This window comes from Herpailurus yagouaroundi, unplaced genomic scaffold (assembly GCF_014898765.1).
Source record: "Herpailurus yagouaroundi ecotype Mexico unplaced genomic scaffold, PumYag 254, whole genome shotgun sequence".
Lineage (NCBI taxonomy): Eukaryota > Metazoa > Chordata > Mammalia > Carnivora > Felidae > Herpailurus > Herpailurus yagouaroundi.
Genome location: NW_024412471.1, coordinates 2260316 through 2281164, shown reverse-complemented (window position 1 = coordinate 2281164; position 20849 = coordinate 2260316). Strand labels below are relative to the sequence as shown.

At 40.4% G+C, this 20849-nt stretch overlaps 1 protein-coding gene across 11 annotated transcripts in view; it reads left to right on the top strand.

Moving 5' to 3' along the window:
• The first annotated feature begins 410 nt into the window (after positions 1-410).
• The window catches only part of RPRD2 (regulation of nuclear pre-mRNA domain containing 2), a 103947-nt gene continuing 83508 nt past the window's right edge, over positions 411-20849 (top strand). For 4 of the 11 annotated variants that reach the window (XM_040461177.1, XM_040461179.1, XM_040461184.1 and 1 more), the window contains exon 1: positions 1414-1618. In XM_040461177.1, coding sequence (XP_040317111.1) covers positions 1414-1618 — 205 coding nt within the window. Of the gene's footprint in view, positions 1619-20849 lie in introns of all 11 variants that reach the window. The other 7 variants (XM_040461174.1, XM_040461176.1, XM_040461183.1 and 4 more) reach the window with 6 other exon arrangements.

Genomic DNA, 20849 nt, shown 5'->3' with positions numbered 1-20849 from the left:
GGGTAGAGGTAAAAGACATAAAATACAATAATTGCATGTGCTCAGTGGGACACAGGAGCCTCCAAATCTGCCCAGAGGATTTACGTACGCAGATACGATGGAATGCTTAATCGAGGTTGTGCTAATTTATAATACAATAGACAGCCAAGGCTCTTATAAACTATAATGTATTAGGCAATTGTGAGATTACTATACTTGGCAAAGGTGAGATCACATCTTGCCTATTATTACTTCCTCGTCTCGAAAAATTTACGGGGAATTTACTTCATTTACTTCCTCTTTAATCCAAAAAGCCTACTGGCTGTGAATGGTATCGTCCAAAGGGAGTGTAAAATATTGTTTGGTCTGGGAGTCTGCGTAGCGAAGGGCTCGCTGGGGCTGGCGCATGCGCACCTTCCAAGGCACGGCAAGATGGCTGTCAGCCACTTTGTCGCGCGTCGGTGCACCGAGGAGTTAGCAGCGGCGGCGGCGGCAGCAGCTGCTAGAGAGTAACAGTGGCCTTTGACCGGTGGGAATTTTACGGCCTGCTGTGTGAGCTGGACAGCCCCAGGAGGGAGACTGCTAGGAAGCAAAAGGCGGGGCGGAGTGGTGAAGCCCCTCCCCCAACCTCTCCTTAGTTTGACCAACTCCCTCACCCTCCTGCGTTCTTCCTCCTAGCTCGCTACACGCTGATCTGCTGCGCAAGCGCACAAATAATCGAAGAGCCTTCTTGGCCCTTGGGGCTTGCGGGCTTCTGCGCGCGCTTCTCGTTCTTGCCCTTGGATTGGTCAGATTGCCCCGCCATCACGCCTCCCTCTGCTTTCTAGGTTGAGAAGGAAGCGGGGAGGCGGGGCTAAGCAGCGCGTGCGCGATACTGTTGCTGTCCCTTTGCTGCTATTGCGTTGCAAAAAAAATCCTGACTAGGTAGCCTTGGGCCTTTTCTGTGCTAGAAGATCTAAAGGAGAAAGATTTCTGCAACTGAAGGGGCAATCGGGTAGTATTAAATTTGAGATATTAACGCCTACCCTTACAGGAGTGTGTGTGGCGTTGGAGTGGGGAAGAACCTTAGCTTTGAGAGCCGAAGAGTGTAAAACCATTAATTTCGGGGCCAGGCGTTTTGAAAGGCTTCGCAGGACCTTGTTTTCTGCGTAATTCTTCCGTTATTATTGACTGGTTCAAACACAACCCCTTGAACAATTCTGATAAACCTTTGATACCCGCAGCCCCTCCTTCCAGCGTGTAGGAGCCGCCAGCGTGCCCGGCAGCTGGTCCTCGCGTCCTACCTCTCGAAGAACCTAGCGCGTGCACCATCCCCACCCCCTGGCCTCCCTCCCCACCTACGGCCTTCACGCACTCGCAGTGATTGTTTTGCCCGCTCCCGCCGCCGCCGGCGCGGCCGCCAGAGGAGCAGCAGCGCTTGTGCAAACCGGGAAGATGGCGGCCGGCGGCGGCGGAGGCAGCAGTAAGGCCTCCTCCTCGTCGGCCTCTTCGGCAGGGGCTCTGGAGTCCTCGTTGGATCGAAAATTCCAGTCGGTAACCAACACCATGGAATCTATTCAAGGCCTGTCGTCTTGGTGTATAGAGAACAAGAAACACCACACTACTATCGTCTACCATTGGATGAAGTGGCTCCGGAGATGTGAGTGTTGGGGGTGCCTAGGGAAGGGAAGACTGGGGAAATGGAAGGAAATCCTTCCCTAAACTAGCCTGGGGTTTTCCCACGGAGTCACTGCATTCGGTTGGCGTTATTCACGTTCAAGCTTTGACGCGAGTGTTCCCAAGCCCAGACTCCATTCCCAGCCAGGGTTGCCCTGAACTGCAGGAAGCTCATCATTTCTTGGATTTTTTTACTAGCTGCTGACTTGGTGTGTGTGACCTTGGGCCCTTGGGCCTAGATCTTTCGAGATGTAGGTATTACTTCTTTTCGGAGCCTTGTGAGTGCTGTTAGCTTTACTGAACCTTCGCGGAAATTGTCGCGTCCGTTTGTTTCTCATAGGCCTTGACGTGCAAATGGTTTTCCTGATGATAGACAAGCTTTGGTTTAAGCAGTAGCAAACCCACGTACTTGGTTGGCATGTGTTGGACCACTCTATTTTACGTTGACCTAAAATTCGTGATGTGTAATAAGAAGGGCCTTACTTGGGTGAATGTTGAGAAGTAACACGAGCTCCACGTAGAGCTGAGAGGACCACCTGGGAGGGTTCCCTGTACCCGTGTTAATTGCAAATAAAATACGGGCTTCTTGATACCAGAAATAACTGTAGTCAGTGTCATCACTGATGCCTTAAAATATAAAAAAATGTCCGGCTATTTTTCAGCACCTGTAATGCCTTTTTAAAGAAATGAGTTTGGTGTCCTAGGTAATCAAAACAGGAAATCAAGAAATGTGCTTTTTAAATATGTAGTACTTTTTTTTTTCCCCAGTGACTGCTTTTTTGTCTCTTTGGGGGATTTTTTCCCACTTTGCTGCTTTACTACAGAAAAGAAGTATATTAAACTGTCAGGAAGCATGGATTGTCAGCAAAACATTTCAAATCTTTTAGGAGTAAGTGTGAAGTCACTGTTGCTTCCGGCTGAGAAGAGAGAGAGGGTTAACCCTAATGCCATATATATCTATTTGACTTTTAGGTCTTTTGTTGCTTCTTGTCTGTGGCATGTCACCAGTGAGACCCATCTTCTAGTTACTCTTCTTATTCCACTTCTGCCATTGCCCCTGTAATGTTTGGATTTGTATTTACCTTTTAGGGAACAGATGGATAAAACTTATGAAATCATAGGCCCCAGTCTTCAGACCATTTGTGTATATAAAGTTATTATTGGTAGAGATGTCTTGTGGTTCTTTGAATAACATATGCCAGAAAGGTTGTAGAACCAAGACAAGATTACCTAGATTTACTAATAGATCAAAGTTACTTTCTTTCCAAGAAGTAAAGTTAGAACATACGATAACAGGCATCATCAAAGACTCTCATCTGCTATCTGCCCAGTCCTTTATTGTTATTTACAATATCTCATTATACTTTAAAATATCTACAATACTTTAACATATTTACAATATCTCATTATACCTTAAAATAACCCTAAGAGGGGCGCCTGGGTGGCTCAGTCGGTTGAGCTTCCGACTTCGGCTCAGGTCATAATCTCACGGTCTGTGAGTTCGAGCCCTGCATCGGGCTCTAGGCTGACAGCTCAGAGCCTGGAGCCTGCTTCGGATTCTGTGTCTCCCTCTCTCTCTGACCCTCCCCCGATCATGCGTTGTCTCTCTCTCTGTCAAAAATAAATAAACATTAAAAAAATTAAAAAAAAAATAACCCTAAGAGGTAGATTTTTTTTTTAAATCATTGATTTCAGGTAGGGAAACTTAAAGCTCAGCAAGTAAATTCCTTAATGTTACACAGAAAAAGGGTGGAGTTAGGATTTTACTCTACAAATACCAGATGACAATGGCCACATTTAACTTTGTAAAATAATGTTTTCAAGATTAAAAAAAAAAAAAAAAAGATTAGTCTTTCATGTACTTGGTTCACCAGTGATAGCAAGTGCTCACGTGAGTTTGAGAATATATTCTCTCTTGTTTTAAACCATTTTTACTAAGTTATACGAGCATTTAACATTCCCTACCTTTGAGCTCTGGTGCTTTAACTGTATGGTTACATCATTTGCAAGAATAGGTTGACCCCCATCCCTGCCTTGTGGGATTTCAAATGACAATTAGAATTTTTTTCCTAGTTAGCAATAATAAGATATAATGAAGCCAGAATTTTTCTGCCTCTACTTTGTTGATATTTTGCCTAAGCTTATTTCCCTAGTTGATGTCTTGAGTGAAAAAAATGATTGCTCTAGGAAAACAACATTTCATTTGAAGTGTATTATATATAGTTTATACAGTTAAATGCTTTTGGCTTTCTAAAAACTTGATTTTTTTTTTCCTAGTGGAATAGAACTTTCTAAAATGGTTAAGGGTATTTATAGTCCTTTTGTGTTTACATTTAATGAACATCATTCATCTCAATGTAAGTAAAGCGTTTTGAGAGAAATATTCAGGAGAGTGATGAAGGGCCCAGTGAAAATAGTTTATGCATTGGGCCTCATTTAGTTTCATATTTCTTTACAGTTGAGATTCTTTTAGAGTTTGGTTTCTAAGTGTACTTTCGGCAAATTTGTGAAGTAAGTACCTGGCATTCCCGGCCTTTCTGTCCGTTTTCCTGATGTCACTTTCGCTTCTCTTTTTTGTTCTGGCATCCATTCATTATTTAGTAATTTGTGTTTAGTCTTCAGTGTGAATTTAAGGAACTGTTAGATCTTCCAAAGGTATTTTCATTTGATCCTGTGTTTCATAACATGTTGACAGGCTTTTGTTCATTTAAAATTTTTTTTTTCAACGTTTATTTATTTTTGGGACAGAGAGAGACAGAGCATGAACGGGGGAAAGGCAGAGAGAGAGGGAGACACAGAATCGGAAACAGGCTCCAGGCTCTGAGCCATCAGCCCAGAGCCCGACGCGGGGCTCAAACTCACGGACCGCGAGATCGTGACCTGGCTGAAGTCGGACGCTCAACCGACTGCGCCACCCAGGCGCCCCTATTTTAAAGGAACTAATTCAGAGAAAGCAAGCAGGCTTCTTTTTTTTTATTTTTTTATTAAAAAAATTTTTTTTAATGTTTATTTTTGAGAGAGACAGAGACAGAATGCGAGTGGGTTAGGGGCAGAGAGAGAGGGAGACACAGAAGCAGAAGCAGACTCCAGGCTCTGAGGTGTCAGACAGAGCCCGACGCAGGGCTCGAACTCACGAGCTGTGAGATCATGACCTGAGCCAAAGTCGGATGCTCAACTGACTGAGTCACCCATTCGCCCCACAAGCAGGCTTCTTGAAGATGGGTTCTAACTGATTTTATTCAGGCTTCTTTTAATTTGTCTGGCTGAAATATTCATTGTCATCGTATTTTTTAAAAGATTATTTTTTTATTTTTAAGTAATCTTTATATCCACTGCTGGGCTTGAACTTAGAATCCCAAGATCAAGAGTCACATGCTTCACTGACTGAGCCAGCCAGGCACTGCCATTGCTGTCATTTTTAAAAGTGGTCTTTCGGGGCGCCTGCGTGGCGCAGTCGGTTAAGCGTCCGACTTCTGCCAGGTCACGATCTCGTGGTCCGTGAGTTCGAGCCCCGCGTCAGGCTCTGGGCTGATGGCTCGGAGCCTGGAGCCTGTTTCCGATTCTGTGTCTCCCTCTCTCTCTGCCCCTCCCCCGTTCATGCTCTGTCTCTCTCTGTCCCAAAAATAAATAAACGTTGAAAAAAAAAAATTAAAAAAAAAAAAAAGTGGTCTTTCTATAGTATAAACAGATGTCATTCCCGTGCTTCGGAATCCTCCAGTGATATCCCATTACAACAGGTTAAGATCTAAACTACTTTTACTATGGTCTTCAAGTTCCTACAACATCTGTCCTGTCTACTACCTTTCAGGCTTCTTCCAGTTCTGTTTCCTCATCATTTAGATTCAACCTCATATATTACTTTTTCAGAAAGGCCTTTCCTAAATGACCTTATTTCAGGGGGTCCCTTCAGTTGCTTTCTATCACTTCACATTATTTTCAGTATATGAAATTACCATGTTTATTTGTTTACATGCTTATTGTTTCTCTTCTCCCACCAGATGACAGGGCTAGGTCTTCTTTGCTGCTGTATCCCCAAGCAACTAGAACAGTGTTTGTCACAAAGTAAGCAATCAGTAAATATTTGTCAACGTAATTTTGTGTACTAATCAATCAAGAACTTGAATTTTTTTAATTTCTGTTTATCAGAAAGAAATATTTATAACTTAGTGAAAGAAAGGATAGATATGGTTGTCAGCAGGTTCAAGATAATAGCTCTTTTTGGACTTGATGTGCAGTTGACCAGATTACCATTTCTTTACTTCATTTGTTCCTCCTGTTTTTTTTTTTTTTTTTTAAATTTTTTTTTTCAACGTTTATTTATTTTTGGGACAGAGAGAGACAGAGCATGAACGGGGGAGGGGCAGAGAGAGAGGGAGACACAGAATCGGAAACAGGCTCCAGGCTCCGAGCCATCAGCCCAGAGCCCGACGCGGGGCTCGAACTCACAGACCGCGAGATCGTGACCTGGCTGAAGTCGGACGCTTAACCGACTGCGCCACCCAGGCGCCCCTGTCCCTCCTGTTTTTAATATTAAATAGGAATCAATGTGGAAAAGTAGAAAAAGGCGTACTTTAGAATTAGACCTAGATTCATATCTTAATTCCTTCACTTAATACCTGACTCCACACTTAAATTGTGAGCCCCAATTTGTGATCTGCAAGTAGAGGTAGTAACTATCTCTCATAGAATTGCTATCTAGGTTTTGGAAGGTAATATATGTATTTTAGCATAGGTAAAAAAAATCCAAATTATTTATTATGATAGTAATGGTGCAGATGGTCTTAAAATCCTGAGTATTCAGAATAATTACAGCAGAGTTTTGTTTTGGGTATGGTCCTGGAAGTTACGTTCCCAGTTAAAGCCAAATGGATTGGACTCTGTAGTGTATTAGCAAGTGCTCTGAAGAACTAGTGGAAATTATTATGTTCATGATAGTTCCATGTTGTTTTGTTTTTGTTTTTTCATGTTTATTTATTTTTGAGATGGAGGCTAGGAGCGCAGAGCCTGATGCCAGGCTTGAACTCACAAACCCAGAGATCGTGACCTGAGCTGAAGTCAGATGCTTAATAGATTGAGCCACTCAGGCACCCCCATATTGTCTTGTTTTTAACCATTGAATGGGTTGGTCTGTTTTGAAGAAAAGGTGGATGTAGGAAAGTAGAATCGGTTGTAGAGCAGAAAATCTGTTAAGAATAACCTTCAGCTAATTTTATTTTTAATTTTTTAATGTTTATTTTTGAGAGAGAGACCCAGTGTGAGTGGGGGAGGGGCAGAGAGAGAGGGAAACACAGAATCCCAAGCAGGCTCCAGATTCTGAGCTGTCAGCACAGAGCCTGATGTAGGGCTTGAACTCAGGAAAGGTGAGATCAGGACCTGAGCTGAAGTAGGACCCTTCACCGACCAAGCCACCCAGGCGCCCCTCCCTTCAGCTATTTTTGATATAAACTTTAAATATTTTCACCCCACCCCTAACCTTCTGCTAATTAATATACTTCAGTAGTTATCAACTTAATGGTCAGTCTTTTTTTCTTGTACCCCTCTTTTTCCCCCTCCACCTCATTTGAAGGAACTCTCAGTACAATATAGTCCTCTCCAGCGCCCCTCCCCCCGCCCCCCCCCCCGGGGAGGAGTTGTTTTAAAATGGTGGGCTAGCAGCAAAAAAAAAAAAAAAAAATCTCTTTCTACAGGATTAAGTTGTTGCAGAGAATTTGCAAAGTGCAGTTACCATTTTTGATTTATGGCAATGGTTTGTCAGTTTGGGTCTCAGGATCCTTAGATGGACCATGAAAGTGGTGATAATTTTATGCTTTTATCAAGTGCTTACTATGTGCCAGGCACCTTTCCTAGCATTTTACACATATTAATTAATTCAGTCCTCACAACGCTTTGAAGTAGGTGTTGTTATGATCCCATTTTACAGATGAGAAAACAGAGACACTAAGAGATCGAGTAATTTAACAGAGCTAGTAAGTGGTGGAGCCAGGATTCCAGGCATTCAGGGTTTTAGAATATACACTCTTAGCCACTGTACTATACAGCTTTTCTGATTTATAAAATATTTTCTACCATGAAGAAAACTTTTGATTACTTGCTTATTTATTCAATATTAGGCAATATACATTAACCAGAATGTTTAGATTTTAAGTCTTCGTGTGTGTTTTTTTTAAGTTTGTTTATTTATTTTGAAAGAAAGAGAGCACGCATGTGTGCGGGGGAGGGGCAGAGAGAGAGAGAGAGAGAGAGAGAAAATCCTAAGCAGGCTCTGCACTGTCAGTATGGAGCCCAACACAGGGCTCAAACTCACATACTGGGAGATCATGACCTGAGACAAAAAAAGTCAGATGCTTAACTGACTGAGCCACCCAGGCACCCTAAAACTGATAATCTTATGTGGATTTTGAGTTCTGATAGGAATTTATGTTTTCATTTACTATAGAATGGAAAGACAAGTTGAACATGTTAGCTGTGAAAGCTGACTACTGGATAAAAATCTCTAAATGTGAGGTGCATTTGGATTAAATAATAAAGCAGGGTTTTTTTGTTTTGTTTTGTTTTTTTTGTTTTGTTTTGTTTTTTTAAAGTAATCTCTATGCCCAGTGTGGGGCTTGAATTCACAGCCCCAAGATCAAGAGTCTCATGCTGTACTGACTGAGCCAGCCATGTGCCCCATAAAAGACTTTTCTTGACAAAAAGTTTGGGGTGCAGTACTGGTCAGTGGGGAGTGCAGTCTGCTGTCTTATATTTAATAATTGCACAAATCTAAAGGTCTGGGGCCATTTCTGCAGGTTTGGCTTCTGAAAGCCTTTTAATTACCTATCGTATATATACAAAAGAGTAATGCAGGTGAACTAGATACAGATTCTAACTTTGAGCATCAAGATGAATTTTGCTTATAAGTGCCTAGTTTCCATTCAGTTACTATTATTATTATTATTTTTTTAAGTTTATTTTGAGAGAGACAGCACAAGCAGGGCAGGGAGGGTCTGAAGTGGACTCTGTGCTGGCAGCAGAGAGCCTGATGTGGGCTTGAACCTACGAACCGTGACATCATGACCTGAGCCGAAGTCAGACACTTAACCGACTGAGCCACTCAGGCGCCCCTAGATTCATAGTTCTTTTAACAAGTATTTGTGGAATACCTGTTGTACCAGGCACTGGGGATTCAGCGGGTGAACAGAATGGAGAAAAAATTTTGCCCTCACAGAGCTTATACTCCATTAAGGGGAGAAACAAACAAAATAAGTAAAATATTAAATGTATTAGAAGGTAAAAATATGAGAAGTGCTGTAGAGAAATGTAAAGCAGGGAAGAGAAATACAGAGTGTTATAGGAGTTTGCAGTTTTAAATTAGGTGGTAAGAGAAGGCCTCCCTGGGAAAGTGACATTTGAGCAGAGAGATGAGGTGTTAAGCAACATAGATAAAGTGTGAGGGGAGGACGTTCCAACACAGAGTGCAGACAAATACAAAGGTCCTGAGGTTAGAGTGTGCCTGGCAAGTTTAAGGAAGACAAGAAAGCTTTTGTAGCTGGCAAGGAGTAGTAGCAGATGAATTCAGAGATTATGGTGGGTGGTGGTGGGAGAAGGGGCATATCACAAAGTTTTATAGCTACTGTAAGGATTTGGCTTTCTTTCTGAAGGAGATGGGGAGCTATTTGAGCAGAGGAGTATTGTGACTTGATTTTTTTTTTTTTTTTTTTTAAGTAAGCTCTAGGCCTGATGTCAGGCTTGAACTCAAGACCCTGTGAGGTCAAGAGTTGCATGCTCTACTGACCGAGCCAGCCAGGCACCCCATGATTTATGTTTTTAAAAGGTCATTCTGGTTGTTGCAGAAACAAGGGGCACTAGTTAGGTGACTATTGTACTTACCTGGGGTAAGATGTTGGTGGCTTGGACCAGGTTATGGCCTGTGGAAGTGATAAGAAGTAATTGAATTCTGATCTATTTTGAATGTAGATCTAACTAGATTTCTAGATGAATTAAATGCAGAGTAAGAGAGGAAAATAATCAAGAATGACTCTGGGTTTTTGCCTGACTAGAAGGAGTTGGTATTTATTAATATGGGGAAGGCTCAAGTGGAGCAGATTTTGGGAGGAAGATCAGAAACTTAGTTTTGAGTGTTAGGTTTCAGTTGTCCACATTTTAAAATATCTTTATTGGGGCACCTCGGTGGCTCAGTCAGTTGAGTGGCTTCGGCTTAGGTTGTGATCTCACAGCTTGTGAGTTCCAGTCCCGCATCGGACACTGTGCTGACAGCTCAGAGCCTGGAACCTGCTTCAGACTCTGTGTCTCCCTCTCTCCTTCTCTCTCTCTCTGCCCCTCCCCACTAGCGCTCTGTCTCCCCCAAAAATAATAAACTTAAAAAAAAATCTTTATTGAGATATAATTCACAAATATTCATTCACTTAAATTGTACAATTTAATGTTTTCAGTATATTCAGAGTTGTGCAGCAGTTACCACATGGAGGCTGTTTAGTGTGTAGACTGTCTTCGGAGCCATGAGACTGGAAGAGATCTACATGGGAGTTAAGTGTAGATAGTGAGGTAGGTGTAGTAAGGTAAAGTGTAGATAGAGAAAAAGCCAGTAGAGAAGGCGGCTCTGGAGCACTCAGTATTTTAGATACCTCTTTCTGCTTATTTGGTCTAATGTGTTCTTGGCTTAGGTTCTTTTTGAGGTTCAAGGTAAACTTTATTTCAGTGTCCTAAAGAAGTAATAAATCTATTTTGAGCTCTTCAATGTTTCTACTCTTGGTTTAGGCTAAATGGCAGTTCTGAATTAGTTAGACAGTAGCTGTGTCATAATTACCAACTCTAAAATTATTGCATAACTGCCTTTCTCCTTCCCCTTTGGATGCCTAGGTCACTTTTTCTTCATTCCATGGCCCTAAATTCAGAGAGATATAGATAATATTTTCCGTGTTTCCTGACACTATTTCAAAACATGAACTACCTAATGAGGATATCTAATTATTGTAATGGTATGTACTAAACAAGGTCTCTTACTTGGATTATGAGACTTTACACTCAGTCATTATGTTCTTCATTTAGCTGCTTTGTCTCTCAAATGCAGAAAGGTGATATTATAAACACAGCCCTGGGTGGATTTGAAGCATTATGTATGATATAATTTTGTTATACATTCTGTGGTAAGCTAACTGTTAAATTATGTAGCAAGTAAACCTTCCCATAACTAAAAGTGTGAAATGAAATAATACTGAGAAACGTTGGGGCGCCTGGGTGGCTCAGTTGGTTGAGTGTCTGACTTTTGATTTCGGCTCAGGTCATGATCCCAGGGTTGTGAGATTGAGCCCGCATTGGGCTCTGTGCTGCATGGAGTCTGCTTAGGATTCTACCCCCACCTCTCTCTCCCTCTCTCCCTCTGCCCCTCCGCCCTCCCCCCCCCCATACTCTCTCTCTCTAAAATAAAAAATGACCATAATAAAAAGTTATATTGAGGAATGTCAAATGGTTCTTTGGTATGGAAAGGAAAATTTCATTTGCAGTGGAAAAATACTGATATTAAAATTTGCTCAAATAGGCCACCCTGAAATTACAGTTTTGTCTGCAGGGAGAGGTGAGTGTATCTATGTGTATAATTTCTTAGGGAGTAGAGGGTTGCTGATTTTATTCTTAGTGATTTGGCTTTCTGCTTTTCATAAACTAATAAATAATAGATGCATCCAAACTCCTCCTCCTAAGCTTTTGTCAGTGAGTTATGGTATTTGTTTTATAATTTCAATTATCTGGAAAGTAAGGATACAGGAGGTTTTTTAATGTGTAGACGAAGCTCAGAGACCTTAGTAAAAATTACTCCAGAACTTTACACTGTTGTACAAATCAGCTAGACTGAGTTTCTCATCTGTTTGTCAAGGAAACAAAAAGTAGTTGGTGTTTTGTAGTGCTTTCAGATCCCACTGCCCCCACAGATTTTAATTCTAGAACATTGGGGAAAATGCACATCTTGTGGAGAAAGTAATAGAACCTAGTTACTCTTTTTAGAAAAAGGCAACATTTCCATCTGTGCTTCGGAACAGTAAAGTTTTTCTAACTAAGATAAGAGTTTACAAAAAAACTTTATTTTTATTCTTCTGTTAGAAACCTTGAAATTGAGTCTCTGATGAAAGAAATGAAGTGTTCAGTATGCTGGGTTTAAATTTTGGTTGTAGCCTTTATCTTTCCCTCATCTCTTCCCCCTTCCATTTTACTCTTTAGTGGTTAGTTTCACTTACTTTCACTTTATGATTCTTTGGTACCCACTAACAGAGAGAGTGTGTTTCTTTATTACCCTTTAATAAAATTTTCACTGCTATAGGGGAAAAGATCTTTCAATGTTAGGAATTATAATTTACCATTTATTATTTTAAAAAGACCCGAATAGAGGCACCAGAGTGGCTCAGTTTCTTGGGCATCCGACTCTTGGTTTCAGCTCAGCTCAGTGTCTCAGAGTTTCAGGAGTTCGAGCCCGGTGTTGGGCTCTGAGCTGCCAGCACAGAGCCTGCTTGGAATATTCTCTCTTTGTCTCTTTCTCTCTCTCTCTCTAGCTCTCTCCTCTCTCTCTCTCTCTCTCTCTCTCTCTCTCTCTAAATCTCTCTCTCTCTGCTTCTTCCCCATTCACGCTGTCTTTGTCTCAAAATAAATAAACTTAAAAAAAAAAAAAAAGAACGGAATGAATCCTGTGCTGTTTCTGTGTTCCTTTTACCGTGAGGATGATTTGAAAACTGTAACATAACACATTATTTTAAAATGATGATCTCTGTGTGCAGGAGGAAGTCAGTAGTACTTAAATTATTAAAATTTCTTTTAGAGTGTGTTGCTATGTTCAAAGATTGAGAATTTAGAAAATAAAATTAGAAATACTGAGTACTTGTTCTATGTAAAACTCTGTATTGGATGCTGAAAGAGGTGGAATTACAGGAACTTAACTCTTAGTAATTAAGATAGAAATTGAACAAAAATAGCTGGTTCTGGGAAGTATGATAGTAATGAGTTTTTATATGCTGTTAACTGTTTATTTATTTATTTATTATTTATTTTTTGATGTTTATTTTGGGGGGGAGAGAGAGCACATGCAAGCAGGGGAGGGGCAGAGAGAGAGAGGGAGACAGAATCTGAAGCAGGCTCAGACTCTGAGATGTCAGCACAGAGCCTGATGTGGGTCTCGAACTCAAGAACCAAATTTACTGGTATTTTGTAGTGTTCCATAGGCAGAAGGTTTCCAAACAGCCTTCTGCTTATTTTTTTCCAGCTTTATTGAGATATATTTGACATACAACATTGTGTAAGTTTAAGGTGTACAAGGTGATGATTTGATACACATATACAGTGTATTGCAAGATAATTTCCACAATAAGGTTAGTTAACATTTCTGTTACCTCACATAATTACCCATTTTGTTGTTGTTGTGAGAACATTTAAGATTAACTCTCTGGGGCATCTGACTTCGGCTTAGGTCGTGATCTTGTGGTTCAGGAGTTCGAGCCTCATGTCGGGTTCTGTGCAGACAGCTCAGAGCCTGGAACCTGCTTCGGATTCTGTGTGTCTCCCCCTCTCTCTCCCCCTCCCCTGCTTAACGCTCACTCGCTCTCTCTCCCCCTGCAAATAAACATATAAAAAAATAAAAAAATTTTACTCTCAGCATCTTTCAGGTATATAATACCATATATATATTTTTTTAGTGCTTATTTTTGAGAGAGAGAGATAGATAGAGTGCGAGCTACAGAGGGGCAGAGAGAGGGGGACAGAGGATCCAAAGCAGGCTCTGTGCTGAGAGCAGAAAGCCTGATGTGAGGCTCAAACTCACGAACTGTGAGACCATGACCTGAGCCGAAGTTGAATGCTTAACCGACTAAGCCACTAGGCGCCCATATATAATACCATATTGGTAACAGTAGTCTAAAGCTGTACATTAGATCCCCAGAATTTATTCATCTTATAATTGGAAGTTTATATCCTTTGACCAACATCTCCCCATTTCCTCAACTCCCTAGCCCCTGGCAACCACCATTCTATTGTTTCTGTGAGTTCATGTACCTATTTTGATGATTTCACTGAATTGCAAAGTTGAAAACAACTCATTAATTCAATAAATTGAATATAAAAGCAGATGTGAGACCCTAGTTGTTTTCTATTAAACCAGATTTTAAATAGATTTTCAAAATGTGGGGTGCTTGGCTGGTTCATTTGGTGGAGTGTGCACCTCTTGATCTTCAGGGTTGTGAGTTTGAGCTCCACATTGGGTGTGGAGGTTGCTTAAAAATAAAATCTTTAAAAAAAGCAAAAAGCAAAAGGGGTGCCTGGGTGGCTCAGTCAGTTGAGCATCCGACTTCAGCTCAGGTTGTGATCTTGCACTTCATGAGTTCGAGCCCCACATTGGGCTCTCTGCTGTCAGTATGGAGCCCACTTTGGATCCTCTGTCCCCCTTTCTCTGCATCTCCACCACTCGAGCTCTCACTCTCTCTCTCAAAAATAAACATTTAATTTTTTTTTAATGTTTATTTATTTTTGGAAGCAAGAGAGACGGTGCAAGCAGGGGAGGGACAGAGAGAGAGAGATACAGAATCCAAAGCAGGCTCCAGGCTCTGAGCTGTCAACACAGAGCCCAATGTGGGGCTCGAACTCAGGAACCAACCACAAGATGATTTGACCTGAGCCTAAGTTGGATGTTCAACCAACTGAGCCACCCAGATGCCCCTAAGTGTAGTTATTTTTAATAATTATATATAATAATTGTTTAGTTTTGCTTTTAATGAATTAGTGGATTTTAAAAATTCTTAGTTTTAATTTCTAATACAGTAAATGGCATAGATTTAACCCACATAAACAAAAGCTCTGGGATCTTCAGTAATTTTTAAGAGAGTAGGGGTGCCTGGGTAGCTCAGTTGTTTAAGCTTCCAACTCTTGGTTTTGGCTTAGGTCATGATCTCATGGTTCATGGGATTGAGCCCTGCATCGGGCTCTGTGCTGACAGTGTGGAACCTGTTTGGGATTCTCTCTCCCTCTTTCTGCCCCTCCCCTACTCATGTGTGCGTGCTTGCGCGCGTTTGTGCTCTCTCTCCTCAAAATAAATACATAGACATTTTAAAAAAAGTGTAAAAGGATCCTAAAACCAAAAGGTTTGAGAACTACTGCTTTACAATATAGAATGACCTTTATTAAGTTTCTGCAAAGTACACATCCATTGTCTCTCATCTGAATACTGCATATTGCCCAGTGGTTTCCAGACTTTATCAATCATTTAATTATAACCATTATTCTAATTTGTGAGGTCATAAATTTGCCAACTTTTTATTTTGCCAAATAAGTATATAGAAATATACTACCATTTATATTATCACTATCATTTTATAAATTACTGCTTATATGAAAATTTTGCGTTGATATCTTTGTCTTTCAGGTCTTAGCTCAAATGTCATCTCCTTAGAGGTTGACCCTTTACCATAGCCAAGAGCCTACCCTCTTTTCCCCCATCATTCTGTTATCACATCACCTTTTTAATTTTCTTCAGTTTTTCTCATTACTGTATAAGATACTACTTGCTGGGAAGTGTGTGTTGTCCTTCCCATCTCCCCCCGCCCCCACCCCAGAATGTAAGCCCCCGAACCTGACAGCAGGAAATTGGTTTTGTCCACCACTACATCCTCAGCACCTTGAAGAGGGTGTAGAACATAGAACATGCTTAACTAATGAATCTTCCTTAAATCTGATCCCAGATGAGAATTGCTGCTATGCAGATTACACACAATTTTGTTAGATTTACATATATAGGAATATCGTATAGTGGTTAATTGGCAAAGAACATGGGTTTTGGACTCCAGTAGGCATTATAGTTGCTACTTTTTAAAGCCTTTAATAAATGGAGGATAATAGTATAGTTTCCCTTACATGATTATTGGCATTATTAAAAAAGATGATTCATATAAAGTACTTTGCAAACTACCTGACATTTTGAGAGCTCAACAGATGGTAACTGTTGTCATTTTTGATAGTTCTCTAGTTGTGTTTGAGGGATGAGATGAGCCTGTACTCCTACTATGCCTCCGTCTTAGCTCACACTGTTGTCATTTAGTTAAAGATTTTTAAAAATTATTTATTTATTTATTTATTTATTTATTTATTTATTTATTTATTTAAATTATTTTTAAATAATCTCTATACCATGTGGGGCTCACACAACCCCAAGATCAAGAGTCAGGCTCCACAGCTGAGCCAGCCAGGCACCGCCCACTATTGTCATTTTTAAAAACGTGACTATGCTATGTATACATTTTTTATACCATGTTTCATGCAAGCCTGTCTGCTTAAGCTTTAAATTCTTCCAGTTAATTTTAATTAATTTTAATTCTTCCTAGCTGAAATTTTTTTTAAAGTTTATTTATTTTGAGAGAGAGAGTGCAGGGGAGCGGCAGAGAGAGAGAGGGAGAGGGAGAGTCCCAAGCAGGCTCTGCACTGTCAGCATAGAGCCCAATGCAGTGGTTGATTTCATGAACCGCGAGACCATGACCCAAGCTGGCTGAGACCAAGAGTCAGACCCTCAACCAACTGAGCCACCCAGGTGCCCTTCCCTAGGTGAAAATTTAAAGTTAATTCAAAGGAATGAATGTGAATTTTTTAGTTCTTTCTTATTAATGCTAGTGAATGCCCATGGGGAGTCTGCATGGTTCAGTAGGTTGAGCTCCTGACTCCTGATTTTGGTTCAGATGACCTGAGGTCGTGGGATCAAGCCCTCTGTGTTGGTCTGTGCACTGGGCGTGGAGCCCACTTAAGACTGACTTTCTCTCTCTCTCTCTTTCTCTCTCTCTCTCTCTCCCCCCTCCCCCTCCTTCCCCCTCCCTCTCCCTGCCCTTCTCCCCTGCTTATACTCTCTCTAAAACAAAAACAAAAAATAAACTAGTGAATGCCCAGAGAACACATAATTTAGAAACTGTTTACCTGCTTTATTTCAAGTGGCTATTCATATAGGAACATCTTATAGTTCCAGGAATTCATAGACTTTAAGAATCTTTCATATGTTTTTATAGCTGTTGTGCTACCATGAAAATGCATCTCAAAGGAAGGGATTTCAAAGTGACAGCCATCTCTTTAGTGTTGCTGGATCTTAAAAAAATAACCTGTTGTTGGGCACTTGGCTGGCTCAGTCTGTAGAACATGCAACTCTTGATCCTGGACTTGTGAGTTCAAGCCCCACATTGGGCATAGGGATTACTTAGTAAAAAAGAAAAAAAAAATTCTTTTTAAATAACCTGTCAAAAATAACTATGAATTTGTACTTAGTACAAAGTATAGTATTTCCGCAGAAGTCATGTTTAGATGTCAGTGTCAAAGTTTAGGAACTACCCAATTAAAGTTAAACCTTGTTTCATGCTGCTGAACCTTTAGTTTCACGAATTTCCAAGAGGTGTGGGGGATAGAACATTCAGTATTTTCCAAACTTACTTGGCCACGGAATCTCTTTCTTTTCTAGCCATCTTATGTAATTAGTGTTCCTTGGAACACACTTTGTGAAACTTTGTTATGGAAGTTTTTCTATGAAACTCCATATATTAAAGAACAGAGAGAACCAATTTATATTTGTGTGTAATAAGAAAGTCTTCATGGAGGATTCAGGTGCTCAAAAAAGATGTAAAGCAGGTGAAAGAAGGAATCCCATATATATACAAAGGTGTGAAAGAATCAGAAGCTGGGAGTGACAATAAGTTAGGATGGAAAAGACAGAAGGAATAAAAGGCATGATTTTTTGAAATAAAGGGGAGTAAAGTATGTCAAAAAAGAAAGTATGTATGGGCACAAAAGCTACATTAGATAGTGATTGTAACACTGGAATTAGTGAAGCCAGAAATTTAATATATTGCATATTTTGAAAATTATTTTTTAAAGTTTTTTTTTGGGGGGGGTGCAGAGAGTAGGAGAGAGAGAGTCCCAAGCAGGCTCCATGCTGCCAGCACAGAGCCTGATGCGGGACTTGAACCCACAAAGCTGTGAGATCATGACCTGAGCTGAAACCAAGAGTTGGACACCTGACTGGCTGAGTCACCCAGGTGCCCCATCATATTTTGAAAATTATTATTATTATTTTTTTAAATGCTAAATTCAAGCTACTCTTATGGAAGAGATACAGTTTATTTATTTTATTTTTTTTTTCAACGTTTATTTATTTTTGGGACAGAGAGAGACAGAGCATGAACGGGGGAGGGGCAGAGAGAGAGGGAGACACAGAATCGGAAACAGGCTCCAGGCTCTGAGCCATCAGCCCAGAGCCCGACGCGAGGCTTGAACTCCCAGACCGTGAGATCGTGACCTGGCTGAAGTCGGACGCTTAACCGACTGCGCCACCCAGGCGCCCCTGAAAATTATTATTAAAACATAAAGTAAAAATATGGAGATGGACAAGTCAACTGAAGATTTCTTACAGATGGATGATGACTGCAAAGTGAAGACCTATTTTCAACCCCCCATAGAAGAATCAAATTGAATCTTTTACTTAACTCTTTAAAAAAAAAAAAAAAAAAGGTTCATTTACTCATTGTTTCATATAGCAAAAAAAAAAGGGGGGTGTCTGGGCGGCTCAATCAGTTAAGCATACAACTCTTTTTTTTTTTTTTTTTTTTTAATGTTCGTTTATTTTCGAGAGGGAGAGAGAGAACACAGACATACATGCGCAGAGGGGCAGAGAGAGGGAGACAGAGGCTCCAAAGCAGGCTCCACACTGACAGCAGAGAGCCTGACGTGGGGCCTGAACCTACAAAATGTGAGAGCTGAAATTGGACACCTAACCAACTGAGCCACCCAGGCACCGAAGCATCCAACTCGATTTTGGCTCAGGTCATGATCTCATGGTTGTGGGATTGAGCCCCACATCAGGCTCTGTACTGGCAGTGCAGAGCCTGCTTGGGATTCTCTCTCCCACTCTCTCTGCTCCTCCCCCACTCACTATTGCACTCTCTCTCTTGCTCTCTCAAAATAAATAAACTTTAAAAAAAAAGAACATATTAACTTTCAGTTGGAAAAATCATCTAACACAAAGCTGATTTTAAAATTTATATTTTTATATATTTCTATTTTAATATGTATTTTAATATTTATAAAATATTAAATGTAAGTAATCTTTCTAATATAAGTCATCAGCTACTGCTGGCTCTGCTGCTTCCTTTTTTGACTTTGGTCTTTTGGCCTGAGGCATCTTTATAATTGCCGTTTGGCTGTAGCTGGTTGGGTTGGACTTAAGTATCTTTTTGCCATATTTAACTCCTCTGACTAGTGCTTTCAGAACCATCTGTCTCTGTTCAGTAGTTCAAAATTGCTGAAGTTTTGGGGTTTTTTTTCTTGGCCAACTAGGTTAAGATTACACTACTGGAGATCTAAATCCTTTCTTTCCCCAAGGAAAGATCCTTTGGGTTCTTGCCCTCAGATGCAGACTCACCCTATAAGTGGGTGGTGACAAGAGGAGAGGGGACTGAGGCAGGGGAGTTTCCTGAGCTGAGTAGTAAATGGTAGTAAATAGGGTAAGGAGTTTGTGGTGAAAATGAGTGGGTTGGGGGAGGAAGAGCTAAAGATAACCAAGAAAGACAAATGGAGCTGCTTTTGTATAATGCCAACCAAAATGTTGTATTTTGATATTTAAAATAGGACAGTAAACTGTAATATGTAAAACTGATATTACAGTTACTAAAAATAAATATATTTGGGGAAATGTCAGGAGGCCATCATAATAATCCAACAAATGACCAAGATTTGAATTAACATAGTGGTAGTGGAGAAAGCAGAAAGGATTTAAAGAGGTATTTAGAAAGTGGAATTTGATAGAACTTGTTAAAGAGTTGGATGTTGGGGATGAGGAAAGATTGAAAGACATATTCTGTGGATTCTGTCTTGGGTGGCAGGGAATTTGGGAGGAAGAGGTAGATGATGAAAGCAGGCTTGAACATATGAAGTTGGAGTGTCTGGAGAGCATCTGAGAAGAGTTGCTTCGTAGATAATTAGCCATATAGATGGTGCTTATAATCCTAATATTTGTTAATATTTATTGACAGTTGACTTCTTGCTGTCCTAGGAATTTTATGTGTATTATGTCATGTAATTTTGACAACCTTTGAATGGGTAGGACTATTATCCCAATTGTACAAATGAGCAAAGCAGTGTTTAGAAAGGGTCATGCAGTTGGAAACAGGGCTGGGCTTTAAAACTAGGTTTGACTCACTTAAGAAAGATGTTCATAATCACTCTATTGTATTTGGGAGGGAGCTTTGAAGTAGAGGTGTAGACTTGGCAATTGTAAGCATATTGGTAGTAGGTAATGGATGAACACTTCAAGAGACAGTGTTTGAGAAGAGAATAGGGCCAATGAAAGAATCTTGGGAAGCACTAGAGTTTCAGGGGTTAGGAGAAGAAAAGGTGTCATAGGTAGATGAGAGGACCAGAGCAAAGTGATTTTTCAGAAATTAAGGAAAGAAAGCTTGTCAGAGGAATTTCTTTGGAGTATAGTTCTGGGAAGGAGCATGATTATATTGGGCAGAAGAGTAAATAGAAGGACTTCTGTTTCGGTGGTATGACAAACTAGATTTTGCAGGATCCTTTCACTAAAAAAACAACTAAATGGGCAGCTAAATTGCAACAAATAGAATTTTAAAAAATAAATGTTGTAGGGTAGCTTTAGATTTACAGAAAAGTTACAAAGGTTGTAGTTCCCAGTTTCCGTTCCTGTTAACATCTTACTTTAGTATGGTGCATATGTTACAATTAACGGAAGAATACTGATACATAATTATTTACTAGAGTCTATACTTTATTTGTGGATTTGCTTAGTTTTTGCCTAATGTCTTTTTGTGTCCTAGGATCCCATGCAAAGTTCCACATTATTTAGTCATCATGTTTCTTTAGGCTCCTTTAAACTTCCAACAGTTTTGGGGTGCCTGGGTGGCTCAGTTGGTTAAGTGTCTGACTTCAGCTCAGGTCATGATCTCACAGATCGTGGGTTTGAGCCCTGTGGGTTTCAGCCTTTGTGGTTTGAGTCCCGTGTTGGCCTCTGGGCTGACAGCTCAGAGCCTGGAGCCTGCTTCAGATTCTGTGTCTTCCTCTCTCTCTGCCCCTCTCCTGCTTGTGTTCTGTCTCTCTCAGTCTCTCAAAAATAAGTAAATGTTAAAAAAAATTAAAAAAAAAACCCTTCCAACAGTTTTAAGGAGTACTGTTCAGCTATTTTGTAGAATATCCCCAATTATGGCTTT